Below are 25,692 nucleotides of genomic sequence, written 5' to 3'. Positions count from 1 at the left end.
CGCTGGCCGGTTTAAGTCGGCCAGTGAACGGGAGTGAGGTGCGGGGAGGGGCTACAGCCATCGGAGCCTGGTAGAACAGGTTTCGGTGAGTCTAGCTGGGGTGAAATGTTGGGGGGGAGGAGTTTACAAGAGGAAGTGGAGGGGAGGAATTTGTGTGTGGTGAGGGTGCGGGGGGTGGGTGGCGGGGTCTACAATTCAAGGGTGTCATTCACTGTACTCTTTCAGGGATTGGATGGCGTTGAATATTGGGGGGGGGGGGGGGGTGGACTATATATGTCAATGGTGACCATAGGCGATTCCTGATTCCTTTTTCTTTTTCTTTTTTTCTCCTTGGGAGGTTTTGTTTTATTTGAGGCTTATATTGTTAAGCGGGCCATTGTTTTTGCCTTTGCCTCCCTGATCGCCTGCCGTAGAATCCTGCTCTGCTGGCAGTCAGCAGCACCATCTAAAGCTGCAGACTGGCTGTCCGACCTGTTGGAATTTCTCAAAATGAAGAAAATCAAATTCGCCATCCGGGGGGGCTTCCTCAGAACATGGGAGCCATTCACCCAACTGTTCCGGGACCTGTTTGTGGCCAACGAACAAACAAATAAATAATCAAGTTGCCAGGAGCCAGGGGAAAGTAGCCAAGACATGAGAAAAGAGAGAGATGGGAGGGAAGACTGTGTGGGGGTGGGGGTGGGGGGGGGGGGGGGGGGGGGGGTGGCAGGGAAACAGTGCAAGAGGGGGTAGCCAAACACAGCTGAAAAGAAAGGGGAGCTGCAGAGAGGAGGAAGGGGGGGGGAAGTGGGGGGCAGGGAAGAAGGAAGGACAGAGGGCACAGATTAATAGTGGGGACCAGAGGGGAGGGAACACAAACTGGACGGGGAACACTGGAAACAATAAAGACTGCAACGAAAACAGTAGGGCAACAGAGAGTAACAAAGTACAAGGGAAAGGAACGACAGAAGGCCGAGGCGGAGGCAAACACACAACAGCGAAAACCGCGATAAGGAAATAACATCGGGGCGCCGCTCACCCAGTTTTGTTTTGTTTTGCTTGTTCTGTATGTATTTTTTTTTTAAACAGAAAAGAAGGGGGGTGAAACCCCCCCACCCCCCCCCCCCCCCCCCCCCACAATGACATATTTAACTTAACTGTTTCTCCGTTGCTTCTATGTCTACACTTTCCCAGTTTTTATTTTCCCACTCCTTGGTTTTTTTAATTTTTTTTTTTTATTTATGTAGTGTTTTTTGTTGTCTCTTCTGGGTTTCTCTATGTGTACATCTGTAAATATACCATGTATAAAAAATCTAATAGGCAAGGGAAATTGTTCTGGTGCGGGATAGGACTGGGAAATTGGTGGCCCTGGACCAGATTAATAGGGTGTTCGAGGAGTTTTACGAGAACTTGTATACATCGGAGCCACCGGGGGAGGATCGGGAGATGCAGGAATTCATGGATGGTTTGGAATATCCGAGTTTGGGGGAGGAGGATAGGGCCATATTGGAGGGGGCAATAGGGAAGCAAGAGATAAAGGAGGCAATTGAGAGGTTGCAGTCGGGGAAGGCAGCAGGGCCGGATGGGTTCCCGGTGGAGTCCTATAAGATATTTAGGGATAAGTTGGTGCCGCTGATGGTGGGATGTTTGAGGACGCGATTGGGAACGGGATGCTGCCATAGACTTTTGGGCAAACCTCGATCTCCTTGCTGTAAAAGAAGGATAAGGATCTGACAGAGTGTGGGTCGTACAGGCCTATATCGCTATTGAATGCGGATGCGAAGATATTGGCGAAGGTGTTGGCTGTTAGGTTGGGGGAGTGCCATCCGAAGGTGATAGGGGAGGACCAGATGGGGTTTGTGAAAGGGAGGCAGCTGTTTACGAATATTAGGAGGGTATTGTTATGGCACCGATGGAGGGGAGGGAGACATAGGTGATGGTTGCGCTGGACACAGAACAGGCATTTAATCGGGTAGAATGGGAGTATTTGATTGGGGTGTTTGAGCAGTTTGGGATTGGGCTGTGATTTGTGGAGTGGGTACGGTTATTGTATAGGGAGCCGAGGGCAAGTTCCGCACCAAACAGTATGAGTTTGGGGTATTTTGAGGACCAAGCAGGGTTGTCCCCTCTGTTATTTGCGCCAGCGATTGAGCCTTTGGCCATCATGTTGAGGAGTTTGGGAGTGTGTAGAGGAATAGTGCGGGGGTGGGGGGGATGGGTGGAACATCATATCTTTATATGTGGATGATTTATTATTATACATGTCAGAGCCGAGTGCATCGATGGGAGGTATACTGGAGCTGCTCTGAGTGTTTGACTCCTTTTCGAGGTATAAACTAAATTTGGACAAATGTGAATACTTTGTGGTGTCCCTGCGGAGGTAGGGGCGGGCCCAGGGGTGTAGGGCGGCAACCCACTTTAGATATCTGGGGTTGCAGCTGGTACGGGATTGGGGGGGGGGGGGGGAGTGCTCCATGGGTACAATCTTACTAGTTTGGTGGGAAGGATGAAGGCGGACTTGGCAAGGTGGGATGGTCTTCGTCTGTCGCTGGCGGGTCAGGTACAGGCGATTAAAATGAATGTGTTGCTGCAGTTTTTGTTTATATTTCAGTGCCTGCCAATCTTTACCAAAAGCACGGTAGCATTGTGGATAGCACAATCGCTTCACTGCTCCAGGGTCCTAGGTTCGATTCCCGGCTTGGGTCACTGTCTGTGCGGAGTCTGCACATCCTCCCTGTGTGTGCGTGGGTTTCCTCCGGGTGCTCCGGTTTCCTCCCACAGTCCAAAGATGTGCAGGTTAGGTGGATTGGCCGTGATAAATTGACCTTAGTGTCCAAAATTGCCCTTAGTGTTGGGTGGGGTTACTGGGTTATGGGGATAGGGTGGAGGTGTTGACCTCAGTTAGGGTGCTCTTTCCAAGAGCCGGTGCAGACTCGATGGGCCGAGTGGCCTCCTTCTGTACTGTAAATTCTATGAATAAGGAGGTGGAAAAGATCATTACCTTGTTTATTTTGGGGGCGGGGGAGGGGGGGTTGCAATTGGGAAGGTGCTTCTGCAGAGGAAGGCAAGCAGGGGGTTGGGTCTCCTGAATCTATTATATTATTACTGGGTGGCGAATGCTGAAAAGGTGAGGAGCTGGGTCAGAGGTGGAGAGTCCCAGTGGGTTAGAATGGAGGATAGTCTGTGCAGGGGTTCGGGGCTAAGGGCGTTGCCAACACCGCTGCTCCCGATGCCCTGGTAAATATTTGGGGAATCCGGTGGTGGCAGCAACGTTGAAGATCTGGGGGCAGTTGAGGCAGCACTTTAAGTTGTGGGCGGGGTCAAAAGAGATGCCGATTCGGGGGAACCATAGGTTTGAGCCAGAGAAGTGGGATGGGAAATTTCGGAGACGGGAGGAGAGGGGAGTTAGGGTATTAAAGGATTTTTTTCGTTGGGGGGGCGATTTGCAAGGCTGGAGGAGTTGGGCTGGGGCAGGGGGAGGTGTTTAGATATCTGCAGGTCCGACATTTTGCCAGGAAGAAGGTTCAGAGCTTCCCGATATTGCCAGCCTCTACATCGTGGGAAGCACGGTAGCTTAGTGGTTAGCACAGTTGCTTCACAGCTCCAGGGTCCCAGGTTCGATTCACGGCTGGGTCACGGTGCGGAGTCTGCATGTTCTCCCCATGACTCTGTGGGTTTCCTCCGGGTGCTCCGGTTTCCTCCCACAGTCCAGAGATGTGCGGGTTACGAGGATTGGCCAAGGTAAATTGCCCTTAGTGTCCAAATAATGTTAAGTGGGGGTTACTGGGTTACGGGGACTGGATAGATACGTGGGCTTCAGTAGTGTGCTCTTTGTACACACCAACTGGAAGCCTGCGGATCCAGGGCAAAGCAAGAGGCCATTGTTCTCTGATCCGGCAGTTCCCTTATTCCAGATAAGTATTGGCCTGTTAGTGGTAGGAATAGCCTAGCCTTTTAGTTTTATATGCATGAGTAGTAAATAACTGTGTAATAATAAACGTGTCTTGTTTGAACTTACTAACTGGTGTATTGAGTTATTGGTCTGAACGTGAACTTGAATCTTGTGGCGGTATCATAATGATACCTGGCGACACTAGAGCTAAGGAATAAAACAGAGCCAATTGAGTGTAAAGCACGCTCACCCAGAACGAGCAATAGGGCGCACCTCACAAGGGTGAGGATGAGCCAACTCTTTGAGGGGGTGGAGGATGTTTGTGAGCGCTATGGGAGGAGCTCCTCGCATGTTTTGGTCCTGTCAGAAACTGGAGAGGCATTGGAAGGAGGTCTTTAAGGTCATCTTGAGGGTGATGCATGTGAGGTTCGAACCAGGGCCCCTCGAAGCCATATTTAGGGTGTCGGAGCAGCCTGGGCTGCAGGCGTGTGCGGGGGCAGGCATCTTAGCCTTCGTCTCACTGATTGCCCGAAGGATTGGAGGGGTGGAGGTCAGTTTCTCCACCCTGCGCCTCAGTGTGGCGGGGGCACCTGCTGGAATTTTGAAGCTCGAGAAGGTGAAGTTTGAGCTGAGGGGGAGGATGGAAGGGTTCTACAATTCAAGGGCATTGTTTATCCTGCACTTGCAAGAATTGGATGCCATCGAACATTGTGGGGGGGGGGGGGGGTTGTTGAGTTATTGTTTACCATGTATGGGATGTCCATGGATTCTCTTTTTATTATTTTGTATTTGGGATGAAGGGGGGAGGTTTGGGTTTGTATGGTGAATGGGATGTTGGTTGGGGGATTGCTATTTTATTTATTATTAGTTATCTTTTGTTGGGTGTATATTTGATGAAAATGTGGAAAATGAGAAGAATAAAAATATTTTAAAAAACTATACCTTATTTTACTCTTAACATATTAGATAGTATGAGAGGTCATTAGGTAAAGAGATTGAGGGTTAGGACGAGGTTGGGAACAGGTTTGTGGAACAAACTTCTTTTTTCTTACTCTTTTAAGGTCTCACAGTTATCTTTTCTATAACTTTAGTGTGAACTTAGTTTAGTTTGATTGGACCATATGCTTCCCTTTATATTCATGATGTCCTGAAAGGGACATTTTTACTGATTCTTATCTGATGTCCTTCGGGCAAATCATTGTCATCCTTAGTAGTTCATCAAAATGGGCCCAATGCACAAAAACTTTAAAATCTTCAGATCAGTTTCCCCTTCACACTGCAATAACTTTCTGACCCATGGCTGGGAACAGTGAATGTGCGCTGCACTGTTCACTTCCCACAGTGAAATTGCTAACCTATACTTGTTTTTACACAGGTGTGTGAGATGTACGATACAGTCCCCTGTCGGGAGCTGGGGTTGGTGCTCAGGTAAGGTCCACCTACCTTGCATTAGAAACATCAGCAACAAATTTAAATTATTTGGCTGAGATATTTTCCAAGGAACTACTGTTGTTCCATTGTTTAAGAAGGGCAGCAGGGATAATCTAGGAAATTATAGGCTGGTGAACCTTACGTCAGTGGTAGGGAAACTATTGGAAAAGATTCTTAGAGATAGGATTTATTCACATTTGGAAACAAATGGACTTATTAGTGATGGACAGCATGGTTTTGTGAAGGGGAGGTCGTGCCTAACTAATTTGATTGAGTTTTTCGAGGAAGTGACAAAGGTGATCGATGAGGGAAAGGCAGTAGATGTTGTATACATGGACTTCAGTAAAGCCTTTGACAAGGACCTCATGGTAGATTGGTACAAAAGGTGAAGTCACATGGGATCAGAGGAGAGTTGGCAAGTTGGATACAGAACTGGCTTGGGCACAGAAGACAGAGGGTAGCAATAGAAGCATGCTTTCCTGAATGGAAGGCTGTGACTAGCGGCGTTCCACAAGGATCAGTTCTGGGGCCTTTGTTGTTTGTGGTGTATATAAATGATTTGGAAGAAAATGTAGCTGGTCTGATTAGTAAGTTCGCAGACGACACAAAAATTGGTGGAGTTGCGGATAGAGCAGAGGATACAGCAGGATATAAACTGGTTGGAGTCTTGGGCGGAGAAATGGCAGATGGAGTTTAATCCGGACAAGTGTGAGGTAATGCACTTTGGAAGGTCCAATGTATGGAGGAATTACACAATAAATGGTAGAACTCTTGTGAGTACTGACAGGCAGAGAGATCTGGGCGTGCATGTCCACCGATCACTGAAAGTGGCAATACAAGTGGATGAGGTGGTCAAGAAGGCATATGGCATGCTGGCCTTCATTGGTCGGGGCATTAAATATAAAAATTCGCAAGTCATGTTGCAGCTGTACAGGACCTTAGTTAGGCCTCATTTGGACTATTGTGTACAATTCTGGTCGCCACACTACCAGAAGGATGTTGATGCTTTGGAGAGGGTACAGAAGCCTCTGTACCCTCTCCAGGTATGGAAGTATGTTGCCTGGTTTGGAGGGCATTAGCTATGAGGAGAGGTCAAATAAACTCAGTCTGTTCTCACTGGAACAACGGAGGTTGAGAGGAGCCCTGAAAGAGGTCTACAAGATTATGAGTGGCATAGACAGGGTGGATAGTCAGATGCTCTTTCCTGGGGTAGGAGAATCAAGTACTAGGGGACATCATTTTTAAGTGTGTGAGGAAAAGTTTACAACAGATGTGTGAGGTAGGTCTTTTACACAGAGGGTGGTAAATATTTGGAACATGCTGCTGGGGAGATGGTGGGAGCAAGTACGATAGTGGCATTTAAGTGACATCTGGAGAAATATGGTGGGAATGGAAGGATACGGACTCCGTAAGTGCAGACAGTTTTAGTTTAGGAAGGTATCATGGTCGGCACAGGCTTGGAGGGCCGAAGGGCCTGTTAGCTATGTGGAGAGGCTGAATAGACTCGGGCAGTTTTCATTAGAAAGACGGAGTTTGAGGGGTGACCTGATTGAGGTCTACAAGATTATGAGGGGTGTGGACAGAGTGGATGGGCAGGCACTCTTTCCAGGGTGGAGGGGACAGTCACCAGAGGGCATAGGTTTAAGAGCCGTGGGGCAAAGTTTAGAGGAGATGTGCGAGGCAGGTTTTTTATGCAGAGGGTGGTGAGTGACTGGAATGTGTTGCCAGGGAAGGTGTGGAAGCAGATACATTAATGGCATTCAAAAGGTATCTTGACAAACACATGGATAGGATGGATATAGAGGGAAACGGCACAAGGAAGTGCTGAGGGTTTTTGCAACGGTTGGTACTATGACCGGTGCAGTCTTGGAGTGCCGAAAGGCCTGTTCCTGTGCTGTATTGGTCTTTGTTCCTGTGTTGTATTGTTCTTTGAGTTAGTATGTCATGATATTGATGTTTGTCCCCCTCGCTCCCATTTCTGCTGCAAGGGTACAGATTTTTATTTTTGCTGGCATACTTTTCCATGGGCTCTGTCAGCCTTTGGTACCTCACATTGCTGGTTATTGTGAGCCTGGATGGGAGGTTTGGGGTCCTGCGTACTCACCGAACCCACTTTGCAAGGTATACAGATCCATGTATGCTCATTGTACCCAAACAAATTAGATTCTGTGCAACAGAATTTACAGCATAGACCACGGCCATTAAGCCCAACTGGTCTGTGCCAGTGTTTATACTCTACACATGCCTCCCCTCATTCCTCTTCATCTGACGCTTTCAACATATCCTATTCTTTTCATACCCATGTACTCACTACTTTTCCTGAGCTGCACCAATGCCATTCACCTCAATCACTCCATATAGTAGTGAATTCCACATTCTCATCACGTTCTGGGTAGTTTCTCCTGAATTCTTTATTGGATTTATTCGTAGCTATCTTTCATTGATGACTAGTTTTGGACTCTCTCACAAGTGGAAACATCTTGTCATAGAACATAGAAAAATACAGCACAGAACAGGCCCTTCGGCCCACGATGTTGTGCCGAACTTTTGTCCTAGATTAAGAACAAATTAATCGACACCCCATCATTCTACCATAATCCATGTACCAATCCAGTAGTCTCTTGAAGGTCCCTAATGTTTCCGACTCAACTACTTTCACAGGCAGTGCATTCCATGCCCCCACTACTCTCTGGGTAAAGAACCTACCTCTGACATCCCCCTATATCTTCCACCATTCACCTTAAATTTATGTCCCCTTGTAATGGTTTGTTCCACCCGAGGAAAAAGTCTCTGACTGTCTACTCTATCTATTCCCCTGATCATCTTATAAACCTCTATCAAGTCGCCCCTCATCCTTCTCCGTTCTAATGAGAAAAGGCCGAGCACCCTCAACCTTTCCTCGTAAGACCTACTCTCCATTCCAGGCAACATCCTGGTAAATCCTTTTTGCACCTTTTCCAAAGCTTCCATATTCTTCCTAAAATGAGGCGACCGGAACTGCACACAGTACTCCAAATGTGGCCTTACCAAGGTTTTGTACAGCTGCATCATCACCTCACGGCTCTTAAATTCAATCCCTCTGCTAATGAACGCGAGCACACCATAGGCCCTCTTCACAGCTCTTTCCACTTGAGTGGCAGCTTTCAAAGATCTATGAACATAGACCCCAAGATCTCTCTGCTCCTCCACATTGCCAAGAACCCGACCGTTAACTCTGTATTCCGCATTCATATTTGTCCTTCCAAAATGGACAACCTCACACTTTTCAGGGTTAAACTCCATCTGCCACTTCTCAGCCCAGCTATGCATCCTATCTATGTCTCTTTGCAGCCGACAACAGCCCTCCTCACTATCCACAACTCCACCAATCTTTGTATCGTCTGCAGATTTACTGACCCACCCTTCAGCTCTCTCATCCAAGTCATTAATGAAAATCACAAACAGCAGAGGACCCAGAACTGATCCCTGCGGTATGCCACTGGTAACTGGGCTCCAGGCTGAATATTTGCCATCCACCACCACTCTCTGACTTCTATCGGTTAGCCAGTTCGTTATCCAACTGGCCAAATTTCCCACTATCCCATGCCTCCTTACTTTCTGCATAAGCCTACCATGGGGAACCTTATCAAATGTCTTACTAAAATCCATTCACTGCTTTACCTTCATCTACGTGCTTGGTCACCTCATCAAAGAATTCAATAAGACTTGTGAGGCAAGATCTACCCCTCACAAATCCGTGCTGACTATCCCTAATCAAGCAGTGTCTTTCCAGATGCTCAGAAATCCTATCCCTCAGTACCCTTTCCATTACTTTGCCTACCACCGAAGTAAGACTAACTGGCCTGTAAATCCCAGGGTTATCCCTATTCCCTTTTTTGAACAGGGGCACGATATTCACCACTGTCCAATCCCCTGGGACCACCCCTGTTGACAGTGAGGACGAAAAGATCATTGCCAACGGCTCTGCAATTTCATCTCTTGCTTCCCATAGAATCTTTGGATATATCCCGTTAGGCCCGGGGGACTTGTCTACCCTCAAGTTTTTCAAAATTCCCAACACATCTTCCTTCCTAACAAGTATCTCCTCGAGCTTACCAGACTGTTTCACAGTGTCCTCTCCAACAATATGGCCCCTCTCATTTGTAAATACTGAAGAAAAGTACTCGTTCAGGACCTTTCCTATCTCTTCAGACTCAATACACAATCTCCCGCTACTGTCCTTGATCGGACCTACCCTCGCTCGAGTCATTCTCATATTTCTCACATATGTGTAAAAGGCCTTGGGGTTTTCCTTGATCCTACCCGCCAAAGATTTTTCCTGTCCTCTCTCAGCTCTCCTCATCCCTTTCTTCAGTTCCCTCCTGGCTATCTTGTATCCCTCCAGCGCCCTGTCTGAACCTTGTTTCCTCAGCCTTACATAAGTATCCGTCTTCCTCTTAACAAGACATTCAACCTCTCTTGTCAACCATGGTTCTCTCACTCGACCATCTTTTTCGTGCCTGACAGGGACATACATATCAAAGACACGCAGTACCTGTTCCTTGAACAAGTTCCACATTTCAATTGTGTCCTTCCCAGACAGCCTATGTTCCCAACTTATGCACTTCAGTTCTTGTCGGACATCATCGTATTGACCCTTCCCCCAATTGTAAACCGTGCCCTGTTGCGCGTATCTATCCCTCTCCATTACTAAAGTGAAAGTCACAGAATTGTGGTCACTATCTTCAAAATGCTCCTCCACTAACAAATCTATCACTTGCCCTAGTTCATTACCAAGTATCAAATCCAATATGGCCTCCCCTCTGGTAGGACAATATACATATGTGTTAGAAAAGCTTCCTGGACACATTGCACCAACACCACCCCATCCAAACTATTTGATCTAAAGAGTTTCCACTCAATATTTGTGAAGTTGAAGTCACCCATGACTACCACCCTGTGACTTCTGCACCTTTCCAAAATCTGTTTCCCAATCTGTTCCTCCATATCTCTGCTGCTATTGGGGGGCCTATAGAAAACTCCCAACAAGGTGACTGCTCTTTTCCTATTTCTGACTTCAACCCATACTACCTCAGTAGGCAGATCCTATAACAGCCATTCTGCAGCTGTTATACTATCTCAAATTAACAATGCCACCCCCCACTTCTTTTACCATCCTACCTAATCTTATTGAAACATCTATAATCAGGAACATTCAACAACCATTTTTGCCCCTCTTCTATCCAAGTTTCCATGATGGCCACCACATCGCAGTCCCAAATACCGATCCATGCCTTAAGTTCACCCACCTTATTCCTGATGCTTCTTGCATTGAAGTATACACACTTCAATCCATCTCCGTGCCTCCAAGTACTCTCCTTTGTCAGTGTTAGCTTCCCCATTGCCTGACTACACACTTTGGCGTCCTGAACATCGGCTGGACTACAAATCCGGTTCCCATTCCCCTGCCAAATTAGTTTAAACCCTCCCGAAGAGTACTAGAAAATCTCCTTCCCCAGGATATTGGTGCCCCTCTGGTTCAGATGCAACCCGTCCTGCTTGTACAGGTCCCACCTTCCCCGGAATGTGCTCCAGTTATCCAAATACCTGGAGCCCTCCCTCCTGCACCATACCTGCAGCCACGTGTTCAACTGCACTCTCTCCCTATTCCTAGCCTCGCTATCACGTGGCACCGGCAACAAACCAGAGATGACAACTCTGTCTGTCCTGACTTTTCACTTCCAGCCTAACTCCCTAAACTTGTTTATTACATCCGCACCCCTTTTCCTACCTACGTCGTTGGTACCAATGTGCATCACGACTTCTGGCTGCTCCCATTCCCCCTTAAGGATCCTGAAGACACGATCCGAGACGTCATGGACCCTGGCACCCGGGAAGCGACAAACCATCCGAGAGCCTCTCCCGTGCCCACAGAACCGCCTGTCTGTCCCCTATAACTAGTGCTCTCCTAATCTCCCCCCCCTCCCTTCTGAGCCCCAGAGCCGGACCTCGTGCCAGAGACCTGGTCCACATCTACCCTCTTAAATCCCTTCATAATTTTAAGATTTTATTCAGGTCACCCCTCTGAATCTTTTCTTGAGAAAAGAGCCCCAGCTGTTCTGTGTTTCCGTACCTCCTCCAATGTCAAAAATTTATATTCTTAAAGCTCTTTTAACATGGTAAAGATTCATGGAAGCATTATCAAACAAAATGTCACACCGATCTCCATAAGGAGATGTTATGGGCAATGACCAAAATCTTGGACAACGAGGAACATCTTAAAGGAGGCCAGAGAGAAAGAAAGGTTTGGGGGAGGGGAATAGTGTTGGGATTCTCAAGAGGCCAGATGGTTTGAAAACAAGGATAAACATTTTAAAATTAGTTGTCGTTTAATGGGATGCCATCAAGCACAGTGGGTAAATGGAAATTGGTGTGAGTTATGATGTGGGCAGCAGAGCTTTAGATGACCTCAAATTTACGGAGGGTAGAATGTGGGAGTTCAGCCAGGAGTGTATTAAAATGATCGAGACTAGGAATAATAAAAGGAGCATAGGCAAGGACTGAGTCAACCAACAATACGGAGGAAAAACTGGTCTTAGTTATGGAGTGGATTGTAGTTGGAAGCTGATGGCAGGGACAGTATGATAAATAGGCTATGAACACTTTCATATTTGGATGGATGCCAAGGAGAGGGATGGATTTGGTGTTATGGGAACAGATTTTTGGTGAGAACTGAAGACCGTGCCTTCAGTCTTCCCAGTATTTAGTTCCAGGAAATTCTACCTCTCCTTGTTGGACATGGATATTGGACAAGGGGTCTGATGAGGAAAGTGTTCCATTCCCAAGATGAACACCCTGCTGAAAAAATAACGCTTTCCATTGGTATCTAAGAGAAACACTCTGCAGTTCAAAAGTTGACAGCCGTAGCTATGCTAGACATCATCAGGGTTGACATTGCCCTGTTACAGGAAATGCAGGTCACTTAACTTGTGACAGCCAAATTAAATTTATGTTCCCTCTTATGATTCTTTACAGTGAGTGGAATTTTATTCACCCTGCCCCTACCTCCTGCCATCAGAACTGGCAAGGAACAGGTTGGAAGGAGTGGAGTCCGCTTCCTTCCTGACTCCCTGCAGTTAAGTCTGAAACAGGAATGTTGAGGATGGCCTCCCTTCCCAGAGTCCAATTCAGACCCATAAGTGGCCAATTAATGATAAATTAAGGGCCTCATGCTGAATTGCAGGGAGAGGGTGGGGGCGTGCTCCGTACATCACATGAGGAGGCGACAAGATATATCTCTGGGGACAATCCGGTGAAAGAGCCCTCCTTTGCCCTCTCCAATGAATTCCCCCTCCACAACCCTAGTCTGCCAGGTCTGCCTGATTGGCCCGAGCAATCTTTACCCACACACCTGTCTTTTGGAGTCTTCTGCACCTTCGCTACTTCAAGACCTGCTGCTGTTCCAGCAGTGGGCAGTGGCCACCGCTACTCGTAGCACCACTGGGACTGAAGAGCTGCCGATCGGCCAGACAGCAGCTCTTGGAGGGGGGGGGGGGGGGGGGGGGGGGGAGGGTGGAATCTTCATATTTAAAGACATGGGACCCCATACAGCTGCCTGATTGACAGTTAAAGCTGTTAGGACTTGGGAAAATCACTGTGGCGGAGATGCCTCCAGCATTCTGACAGTGGATGGGATTGCTCTCACAGCTAATAAATTCAGCTGTCTGGTCTTTGTCATCACCAGGATCCAACCTGTTCCAGTTGCAGAAAATGCAGAGTGGTGATTCTGGTCTGTGAGACAACTAGTTTATGCCAATAAACTACTTTGTGATCTGGATCACTCTAACCGCAATGTGCGATGGGATTTTAAGCGGTAAATTTACAAACTTGCTGACAGCTTGTTTTTTCTTTCAGATATACTGACAGGCGTATTTTTATATCAGAGGTGATTCCAGGAAGTCAAGCTGAAGCAGATGAGTGCGTTCATACTGGAGACATTATTGATGGAATTAATGGGATTTGCTTGAGAAATGCTCAGAGAGGAGAGGTAAAATACCAGCGTGCTCATTGGCAAAGAATCGGCAGCTCTTGTATGTACTGGCTTTGTGTAGAGGCAATTCTCCTTGTTCTCTGGTTTCTGACAATTCCGTCAATGGCAATGTTGCTCCCTATTAACTCTGTCCAGGCCCCTTATAATATTGAACACCTTAATTTGATTTCCTCTCAACTCTCTCTTCTCTAAGGAGAACAGCCCCAACGTCAGCAATCTGTTACAACCCCCAAAGGTGCTTGAACCTCCTACAGCTTGGAATGCGAACTCCCCAGGTGACTGGGGGGCGGAGCTTCCTCCTAATTGGAGAATCCCCTGCAGGATATAAACCCCGGCCTGGGAGCAGGTGAGGGAAGAGGACCCTAAGGGGGAGCGGTGAGTGAAAGTGCATTGTATTAAGGAGTGGTAGTGTCATGTGAGAGTCCCTTTCAGAAAAGTGTGTTTTATCAAATGGCTACAGTGATGTCATTGTGTGGGTGCAGCTGGAATGTGATTCTGCTTTTTACTTTCATTTTGAGCTGTAAGCTCTTTTTGGCTCTGTGTTTTAGCTTCGCTTTCAGCTGGAGAGCTGCATTCACACCAAGCAGATGTATACTGGTCTCTCTGTATGTTAAACAAGGTGTTTAGATCTCATGATAATTTGATAACTGTTCTCTGTAGATAATTTAAACCTACTGTCTTTGTTAAAAAGTGTTTTGGCTGATGGATGTTAGAAAAGTTACTAACTTTTACTACTAAGTTGCTATAGTGTACTGTATCTTTTTGGGGGGGTTATCAGTGTTGGTAGTTGGTAAGATGTTTACTGTGGGTTTATAACATAACTGGATTCGTAGAATAAACATTGGTTTGTTTTAAAACTACTTTAGATCTCTGTTGAATAACACCTGTAAAGTGGGCCCTTATGCTCTCCATAACCAAAATCTATTAAACGTTGTGGGTCAGGTGAACACCATGATATACTTTGGTGTTCTCTAAACCCTGGCCCATAACAAATTGGGGGCTCGTGGGATAAAAGTCTATCTTTCGTGATTGGGTTGGCTTAGTGAACTTAAAGGCAGTGAGGGGTGAGCATATTTGTGTTTGCTTTTCAGGTGTGGTATTCCAGTTTAATTAGGGAGTGTGTTGTGGACAATGGCTCTTTCAGAGGCTCTGAAGTTTTTGGGGTGGAGAAGGTCACACACAGTACCTTACGAACATAGACTAAAAACAGTCTTTTAGATTTGGCAAAAACATTGCAGTTAACATTACCCGACAGAATACGAAAAGATGAGGTACTTACGGCGGTAGCTGAGCATTTAAAATTGCCTGATATACAGTTGGACTCATTGGAAATGGCAAAAATTCAGTTACAAATCAAGCAACTTGAACATGAAAAAGAATTAAAGCAGCTTGAATACGAAATGAGAGAAAAGGAGAGAGAAGAAAGGAGTAAAGAAAGATAACCCTGGCAGAACAAAAAGAAAGAGAAGGGGAGGTACAAATCAGGGAAAAAGAAAAAGAGAGAGAAAGAGATGGAGAAGAAAAAGAAAAGGGGAGAGAGGAAAGGGAAAAAGAGAGAGAGCTTGAACTTCAGAAAATGGCCATGAAACATGACAGTCAGTTAAAATTGGCGGAATTTGAAAGGATTGGAGTAATTTTCATAGGCGGATAATGGCTTTGAAAATAGACCAAACCTCTGAAGCTCTCAGAGTAATTATACTTTTGGAGGAGTTGAAAAATTCAATTCCTGATGTAGTGAGAACTCATGTGGAAGAGCAGAGAGTTAAAACTGCGAGGTATGCAAAATAAATGGCAGATGATTATGAATTAGTTCATAAATCAAAGCTTGGTTTGCGACATTAGTTTCAGCCTGTGAGGGATAGAAACTGGGGAAAAGAGAAATACTCAAGTGGTAGAGGTAAAGGAGATCTGATGGGAGATAATAAGGAGAGTGTACCTCAGATTAAAAAGGAAATCCAGCAGGGTAGAAGAGAAATTAAAAGTTTCAAATGTTTTCACTGTAATAAACGAGGCCATGTAAAGTCACAGTGTTGGTGGTTGAAGAAAAGCTGATGTGATAGGTGCTGGTTTCGCACACCGGGCTAAATAGCTAGCTTGTAATGCAGAACAAGGCAGCAGCGCGGGTTCAATTCCCATACCAGCCTCCCCGAACAGGCGCCGGAAGGCGGCGACTAGGGGCTTTTCACAGTAACTTCATTGAAGCCTACTTGTGACAACAAGCGATTATTATTATTATTATTATTATTATTACTATTATTATTATTATAAAGCAGGATAAGTCAGTGGGGTTTGTTAAAGTGGTAAAGGAAAGCCCAAGTGAAGCGAAGGAGATGCAAAAGATTGTACAGCCTGATCAAGAGGTGATTGATTAGAAGGTGCCGGATCTCTTTAAAGAATTTACTTGTGTGGGTAAAGTTTACTCATGTGTATCAGGAGGAGCAGGTAAAGCAGTCACAATTTTAAGAGATACAAGAGCTAGTCAATCTTGGATGGAAAGAGATGAGGAGTTATGTCGTTTGGGAAGAATATTGCCAGAAAAGGTAGTAATATGTGGAATTCAGTGTGAGAGGAGTAGTGTTCCATCATATAAAGTATGGTTGGAAAGTCCAGTGAAGAGTGGTGAAGTGGTAGTAGGAGTAATCTAGAAAGTATCTTGTCCAGGAATACAGTTTATCTTGCGCAAGGATATAGCTGGATCGCAGGTGGGAGTGATGCCTCCTGTGGTTGATAAGGTGGTGGAAAATCAGACAACTGAAGTGTTGAAGGACGAATATCCTGTGATTTTTCCAGATTGTGTACTAACAAGGTTGTAAAGCCACAGGTTAAGACAAGAGGAGAAATCAAAGTGTAAAGATAAAGCTGAAGTTCAATATCAGAAACGATTTTTGATCAGATGGTTGGACAAGAACAAGAACAGGTGGAGGATGAGGCAGATATTTTTAGTTCAGGAAAATTGGCGGAGTTACAACAGAAATATATATATAGATACATAGAAGATAGGAGCAGGAGGAGGCCTTTTGGCTCTTCGAGCCTGCCCCGCCATTCACCACGATCATGGCTGATCATCCAACTCAATAGCCTAATCCTGCTTTCTCCCCATAGACTTTGACCCCAGTCTCCCCAAGTGCTATATCCAGCCGCCTTTTGAATATGTTCAAAGTTTTAGCATCAACTACTTCCTGTGGTGATGAATTCCACAGGCTCACCACTCTTTGTGTGAAGAAGTGTCTCCTTATCTCTGTCCGAAATGGTTTACCCTGAATCCGTGATTCTGGACACACCTATCATTGGTAACATCTTCCCTGCATCTAGCCTGTCTAGTCCTGTTAGAATTTTATAAGTCTCCATGAGATCCCCCCTCATTCTTCTGAACAATCCCAACCTAGTCAATCTCTCCTCATATGACAGTCCCATCATCCCTGGAATCAGTCTGGTAAACCTTCGCTGCACTCCCTCGAGAGCAAGAACATCCTTCCTCAGAGAAGGAGACCAAAACTGCACACAATAGTCCAAGTGTGGCCTCACCAAGGCCCTGTACAATTGCAGCAACACATCCCGGTTTCTATACTCGAAACCTCTTGCAATGAAGGCCAACATACCATTAGCCTTCTTTACCGCCTGCTGCACCTGCATGCTTACCTTCAGCACAAGGACACCCAGGTCCCGCTGGCACACTCCCCTCTCCCAATTTACAATCATTCTGGTAGTAATCTGCCTTCCTGTTTTTGCTTCCGAAATGAAGATTATACTGCATCTGCCATTGGTTTGCCCACTCGCCCAACCTGTCCAGATCTTGCTGTAGGATCCCTGCGTCCTCGTCACAATTCACCCTCCCACCTAACTTGGTATCATCTGCAAACTTTGAGATATTACATTTTGTTCCCTCATATAAATCATTAATATGTATTGTGAATAGCTGGGGTCCCAGCACCGATCCCTGTGGTACCCCACTGGTTACTACCTGCCAATTTGAAAAGGACCCATTAATCCCTACTCTTTGTTTCCTCTCTGCCAACCAGTTTTCTATCCACCTCCGTAAATTTCCCCCAATCCCATGCACTTTAATTTTGCACAATAATCTCTTATGCAGGACTTTGTCAAACGCCTTCTGAAAGTCCAAATATACCACATCGACTGGCTGACCCTTGTCAACTGTACTAGTTACCTCTTCAAAGAATTCATATAGAAATAAAACAGATGTATCAGAAAGCATATGTGGAGGAGGAATCTGAGTGTATACCAGAATGTTATTTAAGTAAAAGTGATGTCTTGATGAGAAATTGGAGACCTTTACATATTCAGGCGGATGAAAAGTGGACAGAAGTTCATCAAGTGATATTGCCGGTGGGGTATAGAAAGGAGGTGTTGCGAGTAGCACATGAGGTACCAGTGGGAGGTCATTTGGGAGTAAGGAAAACTCAAGCTAAAATACAAAAACATTTTTATTGGCCTGGACTACATAAAGGGTAGGTAAAGTTTGTCGATCATGTCACACATGATCGAGTGATAGTGAAACCTCAAGCAGTGATAAAACCAGCGCCCTTAATACTCATTCCAGCATTAGAGGAACCTTTTACAATGGTCTTAATTGATTGTGTAGGACCGCTTCCTTAAACCAAAAGTGGGAATAAATATCTTTTGACGATAATGGATGTGTCTACTAGGTTTCCAGAGGCCATTCCAGTATGCAAAATTACAGCTAGAAAGATTGTGGAGGAGTTACTTAAATTCTTCACTAGATATGGACTACCCACAAAAATACAATCGGATCAAGGGTCAAATTTTACCTGAAGGTTATTCAAAGAAGTTATGGATAGCTTAGGAATAAACAATTTAGATCAACTGCGTACCATCCAGAATCGCAGGGAGCGTGAGAAAGGTGGCATCAGACATTAAAGACAATTGAGGGCTTATTGCCAAGATTATCCAAAGAATTGGCATAACTGAATTCGATTCGTACTGTTTGCAATTAGGGATGCACCTAATGAGTCAACCAAATTCATCCTTTTGAACTAATTTTTGGCCATGAGGTAAGAGGACAATTTAAATTGATTAAGGAAAAATTGGTGAGTGAGCAGTCGGAACTTACCTGATTCAATTACGTGTCAAATTTTCGGGAACGATTAAATAGAGCAGGGGAATTTGAGGATATTGAGGAACGTTTGAGGACTCTGGGTCTGTACTTGTTGGAGTTTAGATGGATGAGAGGGGATCGTATTGAAACTTACAAGATACTGCGAAGCCCAGATAGAGTGGACGTGGAGAGGATGTTTCCACTTGTAGGAAAAACTAGAACTAGAGGACACCACCTCAGACTAAAGGGACGATCCTTTAAAACAGAAGTGAGGAGGAAATTCTTCAGCCAGAGTGTGGTGAATCTATGGAACTCTTTGACGCGAAGGCAGTGGAGGCCAATTCACTGAGTGTCTTTAAGACAGAAATAGATAGGTTCTTGATTAATAAGGGGATCAGGGGTTATGGGGAAGAGGCAGGAGAATGGGGATGAGAAAATATCAGTTGATTGAATGGCGGAGCAGACTCGATGGGCCAAGTGGCCTAATTCTGTTCCAATGTCTTATGGTCTTATGGGAATTGGCTAGACAACATTTGAAGGTTGCACAACATGTGATGAAACGGGTAGCTGACAAGAAATCAAAAGTCCGTAGTTTTGCCAGTGGAGATAAAGTTTTAGTATTTTTACCAGTGGTAGATGAACCTTTAAAAACAAGGTTTTGTGGACCTTATCAGATTGAAAGGAAATTAAGTGAGGTGAATAAGTGGTAAGAATGCCAGATAGAAGGAAAACTCACCGAGTGTTTCATGTGAATATGCTTGAAAGGTACTTTGAAAGGGAAGGAGAGCAAAAGGAGGAGATTTTAATGATTCTGTCTCAAAGTGAAGAACCAAATCCAGATGACTTTGAATTTGACATCCCTCAAACTAAATTGGAAAATGAGAATGTTCTTAAAAATTCGGATAAATTGTTGAGTTACCTTCCAGATGAAAAACGAACTGACCTGAAAGAGTTATTGATATCACATGGGCAAGTTTGTGAGGATAAGTTGGGAATTAACAAAATGGCTGCACATGGGGCAGCAGAGTAGCATGGTGGTTAGCATAAATGCTTCACAGCTCCAGGGTCCCAGGCTCGATTCCCCGCTGGGTCACTGTCTGTGTGGAGTCTGCACGTCCTCCACCTGTGTGCGTGGGTTTCCTCCGGGTGCTCCGGTTTCCTCCCACAGTCCAAAGATGTGCGGGTTAGGTGGATTGGCCATGATAAATTGCCCGTAGTGTCCGAATAAAAGTAAGGTTGGGGGGGGGGGGGGGGTTGTTGGGTTACGGGTATAGGGTGGATACGTGGGTTTGAGTAGGGTGATCATGGCTCGGCACAACATTGAGGGCCGAAGGGCCTGTTCTGTGCTGTACTATTCTATGTTCTATGATGTAGATGTGGGAAATGCTGTTCCAATTGAACAACATCCAGAGAGACTTAACCAAAAGGTTAACAAGGAAATTGAAGGTCTGCTTAAAAATGGCATCATTGAAGTGGGTTGCAGCCAATGGAGCTCACCCATAGTGATGGTACCGAAACCGGACGGTACCCTTCTGTGTGGACTATAGAAATGTTAATGCAGTTACAAGAATGGACTCTTATCCTATCCCATGCTTGGAGGGTTGCATTGAGAAGGTGGGACAATCAGCTTGTATTTCCAAACTGGATTTACTTAAAGGTTACTGGCAGGTACCTTTATCCGAAAGGGTGAAAGAGATTTCTGCTTTTGCGACTCCAGATAGTATATACCAATTCAAAGTTGTTTCAGGATTACCTATTCTGTGGTATACATCGTTGATCTGGTAATTTGCAGTCAGACATGGAAAGAACATTTAAAGCATGTGATGGAGTTATTCGATCGACTTCAGGAGGCGGGTAAGGTAGTAAAACTAGCCAAACGTGAATTTGGCAAACCCCAAGTCACTTTCCTGGGCCATACAATCGGACAGGGTTGAATGGTCCCACACGTAGTGAAAACAAAAGTTATTGAGGAATTTCCAATACCCTCAACACGAAGGGAAATAATACGATTTCTCGGCATGAGTGGATTTTACCGGAAATTTGTACCGAACTTTAGCACTGTGGTTGCTCCACTGACAGACTTGCTAAAGAAGCATCGCAAATTTCAGTGGACAGCAGAGTGTCAACAGGCATTTGACGGCCTGAAGGCTGTGTTAACCGCTGCTCGTGTGTTGGACATCCCAAATTATACAAAACCTTTCAAAGTGGCTGTTGAAGGGAGTGATGTGGGCATAGGTGCGGTGGTTTTACAAGAAGACGACGAAGGACTAGAGCTGCATATTGGTTATTTTTTGATGAAATTAAATAAACACCAGAAGAAGTATTCAACGATTGAGAAGGAGACTTTGAGCTTGGTGCTGGCTTTACAACATTTCCAAATCTATTTTACCAGCAGTCCGTCTGACACAATGATATATACTGATCATAATACATTGACATTTTTGGAGCGATTCTGGAATAACAATGCAAGACCGTTTCGATGGAGTTTATTGTTACAGCCATTTCATTTTTAAATAATACATGTGGCAGGATGAGAAAATGTGATAGCCGATGCTCTGTCACGAATCTGATGAAGAGAAGCAGGTTCGAAGAAGGAAGAAGAACTAAAATGGACTATGTTATCATAAATGTTTGCATGTTTTGTTTTGTTAAAAAAAACATATATTTACTGTCAATATTTCTTAAAATAAAGTGAAAAGGTGAAAAATGAAACCATCTTGAAGTTGATGGATTATTTTTTTTTCTTGGGGAGGTGTCATGTGAGAGTCCCTTTAAGAAAAGTGTGTTTTATCAAGTGGCTGCAGTGATGTCATTGTGTGGGTCGAGCTAGAATGTGATTCTGCTTTTTACTTTCGTTTTGAGCTGTAAGCTCTTATTGGCTCTGTGTTTTAGCTTCGCTTTCAGTTGGAGAGCTGCATTCAAACCAAGCAGATTTATACTGGTCAGTCTCTGTAGGTTAAACAAGGTGTTTAGATCACTTGATAATTTAAAAGTGACAACTGTTCTCTGTAGAGAATTCAAACCTACTGTCTTTGTTAAAAAGTGTTTTGGCTGATGGACGTTGTTAGGAAAGTTACTAAGGGTTACCTATAGAGTACTGTACTTTTTTGGGGGGTGATCAGAGTTGGTAGTGTAGCCATCTAAAATGGCCATCTGCAAAGGACCATGGGAATTGTCAACTTGGGACACAGACAAGTAAACAGCCTCTGTGTATTGTGCAAAGAGGCCAGATCTGACAGAAACTTGCACCTATTAAAGGTCACTCACCATTTCCCCAGGACAATAGAACTCGAATCAAGGAACGGCAACAGTAGCAGACGTTATAACCGGTGCCACTTCCCCTTATTTGGAAAGGCATATGTGCCTGGGACAATGACAGCTAGGACCCGCCTAGTCATCGAGGTATCTGCCCCCTAATTGGCCAGGAATTAGTGAGGGTGATCGAAACCCTATCGATCCATTGGATCTGGTGTTAGCACCGCCCCAAAGGTCGCGAAAACCCAGGGGAATAAGAAGAACTGCGAACCCAGAGATCGGCCTCTTTTGGACCGGCCTCTGTGCGACCAATTGCAGCACATCAACCAGTCAAGTTCAAGGACCCACGATCGCAACCTGAAGGACGAGCCCAGCCAAGACAAACCTGACGACTTCCAACCGACCCACGTGGACACAGATCCTTATCTCCTGCACAGAGCTGGTCGCTCCGAAGTTAAGTAAAGGTAATTTTAGTCATTGGGTATAGTTTAGTGAGTAGCCGCGTGCATCTTTGAATATAGATATAAGTCTTGTGTTTATTAATAAACTGTCTTTTGAACTAATATACTGGGTCTGTGGTCATTTGGTCAGTATAAGAAACAGCATGTGGTTCACATAGAAATAAGGAAGTCAACATTTATTGGCGACTCCCCCGGGACCTCGATCAGAAGTGACTCTGTCACTCCGAGAGATCCCACTATATTGAATCAAATTGGAGAAAGGAAAAGGAAACCACAAGAGTTTCATATCGACCAAATAACCGAATTTCAGAAGTGTGCAATAACCGCATGTGTAACTAACAGGGAAGGGCAAGGTAAACTCATCAGATTTGCATGCAAATCTAGAGGGATTGTGAACTGGAATATAGCCGTAAGCTGTTCCCGTTATTCGATCGACTCCTTATTGCCCCTGTTCCAAATTATAAATAGAGAAGAGATGGCAGCGCAAATGTTAGAGAAGATGATGAATCCACAGCAGCAACCCGAGGTCGCAGTAGCCGACAAATCAGAGCAGTGCCCCATATGGGAGGATGTATTGAGGAAGTATTTAAAGGGGAAAGGATGACCCCTCTGGTCGAATTTTTGTGCAAACACCGAGTCAGGTCCAGGAAAGATAGAACAAACTTTGTGGGAGAATTTGTGTAAGGTCTATAAGAAAAACACAGTGAAGTTCAGAAAGCCAATGGCAATAGTGTGCCGCTTGGCACAGTTGCGAGGCACCAAGGAGGTCGGCGAGACGCTCCATAGTCAGTTAGTAGAGAAGGAGGAGGAGAATGAGGGAAACCGTAAGGAAAGTGAGAAAATTATTGAGGAACTTCGGGAGAAGTTAGCCGCTAAAGACAGGGAAATTGCCGATGTGAAACGCTCCTACCAGTCTTGCATAATACACCTTAGCAGCTTCCAAACCCAGTACGACAAGGCCTATCAAGACACACAGCTCGCAGTCTTGGTAAGAGAGGAGACTGAACACCAGGTCACTCAGTTAACAAAAAAATGTGCTGATTTACAGGCAGCTTTAAGAGCGCTCCACCAGTCCACTAAAGAACAAAGGAAGAGCACCGTTGACCACGCTAAATGCCAGCGAAAGATAGATAAGCTCCAGTCGTTACTTTCCGTTCAGAATGGTTTTATGTGTACCTTCGAGACAGATGAAGAAAAGATGGCAGATTGGGAAGAGTTAAATGAAAGCGCGCACATGTATGTAGAGAGAACGGAGAGTCAAATGCAACCGCCACGCATCCCAAAAGGAAAGGTACCGGCTGCACAGGTCGCACCAACCCCCACAACTGCCCCTACACCCATGAATCCGGTCACTACAGAAAGAAGGATAAGGGATCAGGCAGGTCCAGATATCACCTACACCACCCCATATTCGGTAACCCATTTAAGGGACGCTTGCAGTAAAATTACTCCATTTCAGCCCACCGCAGAACCGCACAGCTTCTTTGAGGAGGTGCCAACAAAAGGCTATGTACGGATTAGATGGGAGGGAGGAAGTAAAATTGATTGTAATGAGTCTCAGCCAGTCGGTACGGTCAACTTTGCCAGAACCCCAAAACCTAGGAGGAGGAACCCGAGAGGAAATGAAGGTCTCAATATTAGACGCTATCGGATACAACATAGACATAGAACATACAGTGCATTTGGAGGCCATTTGGCCCATTGAGTCTGCACCGACCCACTTAAGCCCTCACTTCCACCCTATCCCCATAACCCAATAACCCCATCTAACCTTTTTGGTCACTAAGGGCAATTTATCTTGGCCAATCCACCTAACCTGCACATCTTTGGACTGTGGGAGGAAACCGGAGCACCTGGAGGAAACCCACGCAGACACGGGGAGAACGTGCAGACTCCACACAGACAGTGACCCAGCTTGGAACCTGGGACCCTGGCGCTGTGAAGCCACAGTGCTATCCACTTGTGCTACCGTGCTGCCCTAAGATGGGAACAAAGGGGAAGCCGGTAGAGGGTCTAAACAAATGCAGACAGAAGAAAGGGGAACACCCGACTGCCTTTGACGGTTGCCTCTGGATACATTTCAAGGCAGTATATGGAAACTTAAACCACACTCACCTAGAGGAGGAAGAAACCACTAAATGGTTCCGTACTTTAGTTTTGCATGCCACTGAAGCAGGTAAAAGGGCCTGCGCAAATTATGACCCGGCAGACACCACTCACAATGAGATTTGGGTACTCAGGCATCTATCTAGGGCCTGGGAGCAGTCACTACAGAATCAGATGGATCAGAATGAATTAGAAGCCACAATGTACCCAGTTAGAACTAGCCAGGAACCCTGGGCAGGAGAGAGGAACACTAACCCCGAGAACAGCACCCCAGAGTACAAGGCCCAACCCACGCATCACGAGGTTCATGTTACAATTGTGGGCAAGTAGGGCATTTCGCCCGCGATTGCAGACAAAACCCCCCACACAATCAATGACCCCAACAGCCTAACCCCCCACCCAGCAACTATAGGCCAGACCACGATCGACAGCTAGAAGCCAACGTTTTCCCCATGCATACCGTAAACGCCCGCTCAGATAACCTCGCTTATAACTCCTTAGACTGACGGTGTCCGGCGTCTCCAACGTGGGTCTGTGACACGCGCTGGGATAATGTCAGAAGACCGTAGTTACAGGCACAGTCCGGGGACATGCAGTTTATTTTCTCTGGGACACAGGAAGGTCCTGAACCACACTAAACTTCTCAACCCTGTTCCAAAAACACCCTGGCCAACCACAGATACTATTACACTCAGTGGATTCACAGGGCACATGCAAGGGGATACACCACAGCCCTTATACCTGTCCAGATAGGAAATGTAGCCACTAAACACCCTGTTGTTTTAGTCGACCTACACCCAACCGCAGAACACATCCTAGGTATAGATTTCATGAACTCTCATAACCTCTCCTTTGACCTCGTGACCAAGTGTGTCTGGTAGATGTCTAAAGTACCTTGGGCCCCGCCATGCTCTCAGTAGGAGATTACGAAAACAGGATTTGCTCAATAGGGGACTATTGGTTTAACCCTTCAGTAGTTAGCACAGACGCGACCATTAAACAGGTACTAACCACACACAAAGGTTCTTTTACCCAGCACAAACACGATTGTGGGTAGATTCCAGGCACAGTTATGATTTCAGGACCCGACCCCAAACCGCAGAAACAGTACGGATTCCCACAGCAGGCTGAGAGCGAAATTTCAAAAGTCATTAACAGTCTGTTGACACAAGGAGTAATTCGACCCGTAGCTTCCACTAATAATGCCCCAATTTGGCCCGTAAAGAAACCAGACGGCTCATGGCGACTCACAATTGACTCGCGAATTAAATAAAGTTACCCCTTTAACAGCCCCCACCGTTGCCACGAGTCCCGCGACCGTGCTTAAACAGGGAGTGCAAGCAAAGTATTTCACTGTGTTGGATATTAGCAATGGTTTTTGGTCCATTCCCCTGGACCGATTTTGCCAAAATATATTTGCGTTCACCTTTCAAGGCCAACAGTACACATGGACGTGTCTCCCCGA

General features: G+C 45.6%; 1 protein-coding gene across 6 annotated transcripts in view; it reads left to right on the top strand.

Moving 5' to 3' along the window:
- Positions 1-25,692, top strand: part of si:ch211-250n8.1 — a 201,965-nt gene that overhangs the window by 107,259 nt on the left and 69,014 nt on the right. For all 6 annotated transcript variants that reach the window (XM_038776618.1, XM_038776619.1, XM_038776617.1 and 3 more), the window contains 2 exons: positions 5,247-5,299; positions 13,196-13,328. In XM_038776618.1, coding sequence (XP_038632546.1) covers positions 5,247-5,299; positions 13,196-13,328 — 186 coding nt within the window. The remainder of the gene's footprint in view (positions 1-5,246; positions 5,300-13,195; positions 13,329-25,692) is intronic.

Source organism: Scyliorhinus canicula, chromosome 18, assembly GCF_902713615.1.
Source record: "Scyliorhinus canicula chromosome 18, sScyCan1.1, whole genome shotgun sequence".
NCBI classification, from domain to species: domain Eukaryota; kingdom Metazoa; phylum Chordata; class Chondrichthyes; order Carcharhiniformes; family Scyliorhinidae; genus Scyliorhinus; species Scyliorhinus canicula.
The sequence above is the reverse complement of the archived record's forward strand: the minus strand, read 5'-3'. Positions and strand labels throughout refer to the sequence as shown.